An 11,238-nucleotide genomic window follows, 5' to 3' on the forward strand; every position below is an offset into this window, starting at 1 on the left:
TTCAAAAAATCGTGGATTATGCATCTCTATGTTTAAATTCCAAGAATAAAATGACCGTGATGAATGAAGACTTTTGAAGATATTTTCCGTATTTTAATATGTATTAGAGAGGTCTTCTTTCACTTAATAAGCATCATGCATTATTTCAGAAATTTTTCGATTAAGTTAAAGGAGGTAAAACTAATGTTATTTTTTCTTTAAATTCTGCAAGAATTCGGCTTTTTTTTTTTTTTTTTTTTGCTTTTGTGATTTAATTGATAAATTTATGATATTAATGATTGAAATTTTGAATTCGTAATCTGGCAACAAGTATCGTCTTGGTTTCATTGCGTTTCGTCATTCATTGGCATTTGGTTTGTGGATTTGTTTATCTTCTCTGCATAGTAACTGGCAAAAATCTAGGATGGCAGTCTATCACGATGAAGTAGAAATCGAAGATTTTGAATATGATGAGGAATCAGAGACATATTATTATCCATGCCCATGTGGAGACAGATTCGAAATTACAAAGGTAAACACATTTAAATACCGGTATTTGTTTGACAAAACCACGTGTCATTTCAGCCTTCTTTCTCATATAAGACATTTTTAACGAACGGCCGTTATTAATCATTTTTTGTTCAAATATATTGTGTTAAAATTCTTTCCTCTATTTTAGATGATAAACCATAAATATATATATTCTTATTTATATGTATTATTATGAGTAATTGCATTCAATCATGGCATGTATTGAAATAATCATTATATGTTTTTTACATAATTAAATTAGTTTACCACTAAAGCGGATAAGACTTTGGGTTAAAAAAAAAATTGGTTCATTTTGCCTTTGTTTTCCCTACCTTTTGTGGATTAAGATGTCACATTTTCATGGAAACTCAGTTTTCAGAATCGACACTAGCCACTCTTGAGATCGATTTATTTTCAATAAATCTACACTATTTTTAATATCTCAGGTACCTTTTGTATATATTTATTCATATTATTGTTCAATTAATCATTTATTTTTTATGTATTGCATATTTCATTATTTTATGGAATTCACCTTTTTTGTTGTGCCAAGGCAGTCGTTTGTTGGGTTACATATAGAATCCTTGCTTCCAGTCATTATGTAATGGAGACTTTAGATACATATTTTTTTTAATTGAGAAATTCTGTTAACGTGGTATAAGCATCTAGTGGGTGATCTTAAATAGAAAGGATTGCTTTGTCTTACTAACACAGATAAAATACGATAAAATGTATGTTTAAATCCTATAAATATGTGCATAGACATAAGTTCAGTGTTATTGCTGAAGTACCATTTATATTTCTGTAGGGCATTATTTCTAGAGAATCTGAAATATTTTTCATCAATCTAAACACAAGGAATTTAAAAATAATCTTTAAAAAAAAACCAGGGAAATTTGAAAATTTTCATAAAAACAGGGAGAGTACAGTGAAATTTAAGCTTCATATTTATTTTTTTCCCATCCAAAAAATGGTTTATAAAGATTGGAAAAATAAAGTATTGTACTCGTAGCTTCCAAAAACAAAATAATACCATTTGTGATTGTGGAAATTTTCCCTTTTTTTCTGTATAGATCATTCCAGTTTCATTTTGCAAAACAGTTCTTTTTCCATGAGATTCCCAAATTGCAGCTAATGAGTATATGCAAGATTTTGCAACTGCATGAAGGAATAGAATACATTTTTCTGGTGAGATTAGCAACATTCAATCTAAGGAAGCAGTGCAGAGGTGTTTAGTAAACCATAACGAGTTGAATTGTTTGTTTATTATTTCAGAAATTGTGAGCTTATTCAAAAGTTGGGATCCATAAGTTCAACAAAATCCATTTGTTGCGTTTACTTGCTCTGTAAAAAGATAATAAGCCCTTTTTTAAAAGAAAAAATGACATGAAGCTAGCTTGTCAGTGACTTGAGGTTAATACATAACTACTGAAATTCAACAAAATTTTTAGTTTACATATCAAATTTTGTTTTCTAAGGTCTGATAGTCAATCATGTAGGACATTTTGAATTATTTTTGCATTGTGAATGAAATTTTTAAAAAAGTATTTTCATCACAATTTATTCACAATTACTTGGTATAAAATTATTTTTTAACTCATAAAAAATTAACTATTATGAAACCCTCCTTATGTTTCTGTATTTGTGTACAAAATTTTGGGTAATTATAAGCTACTGTTATTATGTATGAAGTAATCTGATGAAGCTATGTATTTATATGTGATATATAATTTTAAAAATATAATAAATATTGGCATGTATTAATATAAATATATATATGAATAAACTAAATTTTGAAAAATATAACTGTCTCAGTTTGTGTTACTGTCATATTTTACATGCTATCTCTGGTAAGAGAAGAAAACAGTATGTCCTGATAGTACTGTACTACTTACAGTTTTCAGTTAATAATAATAAGAGACAGAGAAAATGTTTGTTATTAAAACTTTCCTTGTGTTTCTGCATAGTATCTATAAATAAAATTTAAAGAAAATCTATCTAGTGTTTTGAATTTCTATAACATATTAGTTTTTATACATTTTTCTTTTTTATTATCTATTATTTTTCTTTCAAGAAATAATTTTTTCTAAATGGAAGTTTTAAATGTTACATTTTTAAATATATTTAATGATTAATATGCATAAAATATATAAATATTTACATGTGTAGTTAGCATTACATTTCAACTTCTTCCTCTGAGTGTGATATAATAATTTTTCATTATTTCATTTAAAATTAATATTCTTTAAAAAAAATTTTTAAAGGAATGTTAATTGCTTGATATGGGTGTTCATTATGCTTTTCATTGGAAACAAATATGTTAGATTTACAAGGTGCAATTTTTAGAAATAATTAAGAGTGCTAGTAATAATTGAGCTTTAAATTATCTATAATATTCTCTTCATGTAAAAGATGCTTTTCCCTTCATATAGGAGGACCTGGCAAATGGTGAAGATGTAGCAACATGTCCAAGCTGTTCATTAGTAGTGAAAGTCATCTATAATATTGTAAGTAATTATATTTATCCATATTGTTACTTTTCTTTCATTTTATTTTTATTCGTTTATTATCCCATGCTTGGTATATCAGATTTTATTAGTAAATAAATAGTAGCTTTTAACTTATTGATTCTTTGTAAATTATATTTTAGATAGAATCATTACCAGTTAATTGATTTATTATTATTGTTTTTATTCTATAAAAATAATAAATGAATTTATTCTATAATAATACTACAAATATCAATACTAATAATATTAATAAATTCATACATAATCTGAATCTGTAATAGCAGTAGTGATAATATAAAACAATTGTTGCAAGCAATTAAATTATGTTTATTTATATTCTTTTTAAAAAAGAAAATTTTTTATGTATATTAAAAGGAAAAAGAAGAATTTTAATGAATTACCAGAATTTTGTATTCTGTGGAAACTAGACATTCAAGTAATCTGATAAATCCCCCTCCCTCATGTTTCTCGTAAACTTTTATATATAAAAATTCATTGGTAGAAATTTGTCATTAACTGTAAACAAATTTCTTTCATTACCTATAATCTTTAAAATATAAAGAAAAAAAAATGCAATTTTTTTCATTGTATATAATTTTTCTCTTTAAGCTGAGTATTTTCATAATCATAAAACTTAAGTATCTCTTTCATTTTATTTTCATAATTTTTCTATGCTTGTCATGTTTATTTTTTTATATATATATTGATGTATAAACCTTAAAAATTATTTAATCCTTAGGAGGACTTTCAAAATACAGACGAAGAAAAAGCTGTGAAGTCAAACAAAGCACAATTGGAAGTTGCAGGATAAATATTGTTATGAGTGCATTGCAACATTTTTCTGTTCATTGCTTGTGTATATTCTGTACATGTAAAATTTTATTTTTTCATTAACTTGTCATGCCAGTATAATCTGTAAAAAATATTATGACAACTGGTTTTATAAAAAATCACATCATATACATAACAACATTTGCTTTGTGATCATGTTTGCTTTGATGCATAAAATTTAGAATATTATTTTTTTTTCTTTTTTTTTTCATTGTTCATATTTATTTTGAGTCATATTGCTAAAAAACACTATTTAAATATTCTGAAAAATAACATTTTTGAATGTGCCAGTAATATTTAAATTGAACCATGATTTAATTTTGAAAATATATTTCGGCAATTTAGGTAGAACATACATACACATTAGTTGGCTTAAAAAGGATGATTCTTAATTTCTGCACATTTAATTTTACAAATGATAAAAAAACTATTAAAAGCTATATGTTAGCAAGCAATAATTAATTTGTGGTCTACAAATTAATTTCTGCTATTTTCCACATTGATTTTACTTGCTGAAATTTTGTTGCAAAGAAATTTTTTGATTATTTGTACTTCTCATAACAAATGCATTTTCTTGTATATTATAAAAATGAATTAAAATTATCTCACTACTCAATAATTATGGATCTCACCATTTAATTGTTCATTTAAAAAATAAATTAAAAAATTATGAAATTGATTATCCTTCAGTTCCATTGTTGGCATTTAGATATTTTGACAAATAATTGAAATGATATCTTTAGGTGATAGTTAAAATGATTCTTATTGAAACTTATTACAGTAATTTGCCAAAAGACTGTTGTGTTATATTTTGGAAGTTGGTGAAATTGTTTTTTTTTTTTTTTTTTTTTTTTTTAAAGGCTATGTTTTTCTGTAGTCCTTTCATGCAAAACATTTGGAAAGTGGATGGGAAACTATGCTAGTATTACTGAAGCAATTCAAGAATGGGTGGAAATTCAGTTCTTCCAGTAGTTTTTTCCCTTTCTGTAAAGAGAGATATCTGGTGTTACATCACAAAATACCTGTGTGTATTCTGAAAACGAAGTGTAAAAACAAAATTTGTGTTGAATTGCTAACAAATTCAAATATTATGCAAATTTTTAATTTATTGGTGAGTAAATTTATTTCCTAAAAATAAGATTAAAGAACGGCTTCTGCCTGCCCATATGCAAGGAAGGTTTTTTAATCAAAATATCACTTTTTATATTCTTCAGTTTGCAATTTACCAATTTCTGATCTTGTTATGGATTTTTTTTCCCCTTCTGCTGTAATTTAATGATAGAAAATAGTTTTTGCCTTAAAAAAAATCTCTTCATTAAGATGAAGAAGGGAAGAAAAAATTTCATAATTCAGATTAATTGGATTTAGCAATAAAGTCTAAGCCAGGAAAATGAGTTGATCATTATGGAAAATGTAGTCATTGAAATGTAATGTAAATGTAGTCAAAAGCTGATGAAAATCTTTTTTCATCCTCAGTTGTTGAGTCTTCTGTTTTGTTATCTTTTTTAAATAAATAGTAGTTTAATTTGTTCAAAAATTTTAATTTGAAAATATTTTATTAGAAGCTTTATCTAAAAATTTATTTCAATGAAAGATTGCTTTTAATATGGTGGGCTAACTGAAATTTCTTATTCATAGACAAAAGTCGTTACTTAAATAATGATTTTTATTAATGAATAAAAATAGCAGCTCAAATATTTTAGTGTTCACATTCATGGTGTTTACCAGCATATTTCAATACAAGCGGTGAAGAAGTATAATGAAACAAGTAACTGAAAATATTATCTACAAAGATACCAGAAGTTATGCAATAGGAGGGATTAATCAGATGTTCATAAGTTGAGTCATTATTTTATATATAAATACTTACTGCTTTTCATTCAATCAAAGGCTTGAAAAAACAATTGTTTTGAAGAGAATACGAAATATGTTATAAAAAATGTAATTGTTACATATATTATTTAATATTTTCAGACATGATAATTTTACATGCAAATATTTCTAAATTTGACTGGATAATATTTTAAAAATACAGGCATTCACTCTCATTGAATTTTATCTATACTTCGTGATCCATCACAATTGCCTGTTTTATATCGCTGGTACATTTCTAAAAGTGACCAATTAAAGGGATGGGGATGCATATTAATGTATTTTCAATGTACATTCCACTTATTGCTCATATTGCTGTATATAATGAATTATTTGGAATGAACCTGAGTAATTTGTTTTGCCTAATTTGAACTTTCTTAAATTACATTTTAGTAGTAAGTTCTTGGATAAGTGAGGTTAGAATGTAGGATTTGTTTGAGCAGATGAACTAATTTCTTTTTTTATTCAAAGAATTAAAATAGAAGATAATTCATCTATATTTTCTCAGCTTTCAAAAAGTAATAAATTCAGCAAACATGTATCCATTATAGCTCTAATTAGAAACTTGTATTATAATAGGGATCTTAAATCACTTCAGTAACTATAGTAAATAATATTTTCAACAAAATTAAATTAAAAAACAGGAAGTGAATAATTAACTTGACTTTCAATGTAACTTAAATTTTCATATTAAATTTAGAAGTAAATGTGAACAAAAATACTGACAGATGTATGAGCATTATGGAAGTATTCACAAAGTTAGTGTAAAAAGTCTTTATTAGGGACGATTGTTTTTTTTCTTTCTTTGCAAGCCAGATTGATTCGTTACTAACATATATATAATTAAAAAATAGTTGAGCTGAATTACTCTTCTACACATAGAAGAAAATATATAGTTGTTTTAATTTAGTGTATTCATAAAATTCGGGTGTAATCGTAAAAAATAAAATTAATGATATTGTGATATATTGAAAAATGTGATTATTATCATATTACCTTAACTATTATTATCACGCATGACTTCTAAATTTTATGAACAAAAATTGTTTTGCCAGTCAAAAAGTAAAATATAATATAGAACAAAAAAAAAAGGTGGAGGGAGGGATGACTATGTGTAAAAATACAATTACCATGCCTTTACTACTTTTTTTACTTTCTTGTTTAGAGAAAGTTTCTCTTTTGTATAGAGAAAATATTGTAATAATAATTTTTAAAAAAATTGAATTTCAGATTTTGACTAATCTTCATGTTCCAGATGTTAAAGATCATGTTCCAGATCCAGAGTTCGTAAAATACATTTTTGGCATTATGTATGACTGCCTATCAGTCAGTTTGTCTCTTATAAACATGATAGCAGGAAAATGCTTTGAAATAGGCGGATGATATTTCATATACGATCTTTTTACCAAGTGTACATTTCTGTCAGATTTTGAGCAAATTGCGTTCAGAATTCTGTCTATCCGCCTGTTTGAGTATAAATGAACTCGCTAGCTACAAAAACGTAAAGTACTAGGTAGAAAAAAATTGGTGCACAGGTTTAACATGTAAAATATAGATTCATTATTCCATTTTGAATCAAATCTGTCAAAATGTTGATCGTCTGTCGGTTTGAACTTTCGCATGCATGCACACGCAATAACAATAACTTGCGCAGTAATAAATGCAAAGACTTAAATCAGTGAAATTCATTATGTTGTGCTGTGATGTTACAACTCTAATTTTTGTAAAATTTTGATATCAATCAGCAGGAAAACGGTGTCCAAAATACATATTCTTCTGAGAGATTTCGAGAAAAGGCTAACTTCAGTGCCTAAGATCAACGTTTCTTAACTATTGATCACCAATGACATACAAGATATTGGTGTTCTTACTCAGGGACCACAATTTTATGCGCAGGAAGTGTGTGTGGGGGGGGGGGGCGGGATAAGACTTATTGGAGAATATGCAAGAAAGTTATCGGCAGACCACTCCCGTTGGTTCTGTTATGTATTGTTCACACGCACAAAAGAGAGCTAAAACCTTTTAGCTGGTTATCACAGTTTGAGTTTTATTCAAGCTTTGAATTCTATTTAAGACCATTATTTCTTAATTTATCAATTTTGGAAGTAAATTTTTTACTGAAGTGGAAATATTCAAAAGCATTAGGTTAATCTTAAGACACTAGTTTTATTCGGTTTTGTCTCTTTTAAAAATAATTAAATAATTACTTTTTTCATTTCTCTCTTTTAATTATATTTATTGTAATTTTTTAAAAGTTTTTTTTTATCATGTGAAAACATGATGTTGTTTTCGTTACGGGGTTTTGAATAATTGAAGTTCGAAATCGCGTAGGCAATGAATAAAGCATAAATGGTAGTATTCATCTTCACCTGTTTTTACCAGTAATGCATTATATTTATATATTCATTTCAAATCCAGGTATGAGGGATTTTTTGCTTTTTAAACATATAATATTTGATATATATATATTCCTTGGACTTTTGTCAATAGAAAATTATTATGTGAATGGTAGAGTGATGATTCAGCAGAAAAGTATCAGATCCTCTCTACCACCTATACACATATTTCTATCTTTGCCGAATCAAGCTTAATAATGCTCGCTGAAAAATGAATATCAAATTAGATGTATAATAAATAAATTGCAACATTTATCATTTTTTACATGTTATAATTAACGATACTTGACACTTCATGAAAATTTTCATATAAATAACATTTTAGAAAATTATCCAAGTATTGTTTTCTCGAAGGGACATTTAACAGAAAAAAATTAATATCCAATAAATCGAGCATTTTTTTTTTTTTTTTCCTAAATTATTTATTTAATGTTCGAGTTGCAACAGCAAAATGTGCTGAAAAGAAAAAGTGAGCGCCCCCGGGTGGGCTCGAACCACCAACCTTTCGGTTAACAGCCGAACGCGCTAGCCGATTGCGCCACGGAGGCTTGGAAAGCAATAAAAAATTAGAATTGAGCCTATTTATGAAATAATAAATAAATTCTTTAATAAATAATCGATTCAGATAGATAAATATTTCATTTTTTGGAAATTTTCGTTGTGATGTGAAGAATTATTAACAAAAATCTATTGAATACCTATTTGACAATCTGCTATTCTTGCGTATGGATTCAGGTATTGGAGAAAAAAAAGTTTATGTTGAATTTTTAATGAAGCAAACATAATTTTATTTCATTATAAGAATAGCTTAAAATAAAGTGTGTGTTACTTCTTATTTACTTAACATTTAATCGTAGATGCATATTCTAATAAAGAATATGCTTATATTTTATTTTTATTTTCGAGTTTTTCCTTCAACATTTTATAAAATACTTTATCTACCTAATACATAGTAATTTTTTCTTGGATATAAGAGAAAATATTTTTGTTGTTATATCCAATGAGAATTTCATATTGCAAGATGAAATATGATTGTATTTTAAATAGTACTTTCTAATATCATTAATAGATGGCGCCAGAAGAACTTTCACTTTATTCGACATTTTCCTTAGAGTGTTAATTAATTCAAAGAAAAAACTTGTAAAAAATAACAATATTTTTTAAAATTACGAATTTGTTGGAATCAAATCATTGTATTGTTTTACCAATTAAACTCACTTTTTTTTTCTCACTCACTAAACTCGCAACATACTTCATAATTATACAGCAGAAGTTAATTATTTTTTAAATTTATTTCTAAAATAAGAAAGAAATTATTTTCCCCCTCTAGAATATTGAAATGAAATCATTTGCCATCATTAAAATTTTTATTGAATTATTAATAATAAATATATCATACTATCTTTTTATAGTCTAATCAGTAAATAAATATACTAGTGTATTTGGAAAATACACACACACACACACACACACACAAAAAAAACGTATTGAAGCACACTCTATGACTTAAGTTTTAAAACTTTTCGATTTTCACAGTCTCTACTGACAGTATAATTCAGGATTGCTAAAAGGATATATTCGCAGATCATTTTTATTTTTTTGTCATTCAGGTTAAATGAAAATAAATATTTTAAAATTTTCATTTGCCGGTGCTCTTCATACTTAAGAGAAATATAAATATATTTTTAGTTTTCATATTTATACACTAACCGCCTTTGGTGACCAGTTGATTTACCGGGATTAGTACCCGCTGAAATTTTCATTTAAATATTTTATGTAATTTGGTCTTCAGCGAAATGTTTTTCAAATAATTATTTTAGAAGCTTTACGCCGCTCAGTTTATTGTACTATAACATTTGCTTAATTTTTTGTCATCCCCAATATCATTTGAACTTTAATTTGAAACGGAAGTGATGAAACTTCAGTTAACATAAATTTCTTTTCTATGAATCCAAACATGTTTTTAAAAATAAGAATATAGAAAAGATAATCGCTCAGAATTGAAATTTTATGTATGCTATCTAGTATTATTTTATAATTTAGTAATAGCTCAAAGGATTATTCAATAAAAATTTCTCTTATTCAACATAAAATTCATTTTTTTTAAAAAAAGAGTTTAAATAACATAAATAGTAATATTTTATTTCGTTTCAGTCAATAAGCATACTTATGAAAAAATTATAATGTCTAAATTTTATACTGCGTTTCGGTTCGGTGATCCACCTTCAGTAAAATATTCTTAACATAATTTTTAAATTAAAAACACATTTCAATATTCTACAAGCAGATCTGGCTGAATTAATGAAGTTTTGAATATCACTATTTTAGGACAGTAAATAATTCCATAATTTCAGACTTATCAGTCTTAGGGAAACTTCGGGCGCTGCTTACTATGTCCTCTTTGAGACGGTCAGTAGCCTGGCCTAAAATTGCTCGGTTTTATGACTGAATTATATATGAATAATATTCAAATTTTTATACTTAGTTTTACTCGCAATAGTGTGGATATTTTTTGTTTGAAATATAAGTGTTTAAAAAATATTTTATTAAATATGACACATAGAACAGAAGGCATAAAAATATAAAATACATTAATGGTTATATCGAAAATTAACCAGATTGTATGTTCTCCCCTCAACCTTTTCAGGTACTTACATATTACAGTGAGTGTTATATTCTATAGTATTATAAATAAGCATTTTATATAAATTTTTCCCTTGTCAATTAATTGAGTCAAAACTTTGATATGCAAATGCAATTTTGATGTTAATATCGCACTGTAAATTTTATTTTTGATTATCGGGTTCACGTCACATGCACATAGATAAACAAACGAAAAAAAAAAAAAAGTAAACTCTTTATTCTTTGACGAATTTATTTCAGAATTAGACACAGATTTACGATTTGGTTTAAAGATTGCATAGTAAAATTCATTTTTCTATATTTTTTATGCTTTTGAATTATCGTGCTTATTTATAAGCGTACGAATGGATAGATCGACAGACAAGCAACTTTTTCGACGAATTTGATGCAAAATATGATAACCGGAAAACCGGAAAAAAAATTTTAATCATCCGTTTTAAATTATAAAAGGAGAAATGGGATTAACTTATCACTTA

At 26.3% G+C, this 11,238-nt stretch overlaps 1 protein-coding gene and 1 non-coding gene across 2 annotated transcripts; one reads left to right on the forward strand and one right to left on the reverse strand.

Moving 5' to 3' along the window:
* Window positions 1-322: 322 nt before the first annotated feature.
* On the forward strand, window positions 323-4,040 carry LOC129969137 (diphthamide biosynthesis protein 3-like). The gene is made up of 3 exons (XM_056083560.1): window positions 323-511; window positions 2,943-3,017; window positions 3,760-4,040. Exons 1-3 carry the CDS (start codon window positions 404-406, stop codon window positions 3,829-3,831), a joined length of 255 nt encoding a protein of 84 aa, XP_055939535.1. The 5' UTR covers window positions 323-403; the 3' UTR covers window positions 3,832-4,040.
* Window positions 4,041-8,593: 4,553 nt separating this feature from the next.
* Window positions 8,594-8,667, reverse strand: Trnan-guu (transfer RNA asparagine (anticodon GUU)). The gene has a single exon. It is a non-coding gene; the product is annotated as a tRNA-Asn (tRNA).
* Between the last annotated feature and the right edge of the window lie 2,571 nt (window positions 8,668-11,238).

Source organism: Argiope bruennichi, chromosome 5, assembly GCF_947563725.1.
Source record: "Argiope bruennichi chromosome 5, qqArgBrue1.1, whole genome shotgun sequence".
Taxonomy (NCBI): Eukaryota; Metazoa; Arthropoda; class Arachnida; order Araneae; family Araneidae; genus Argiope; species Argiope bruennichi.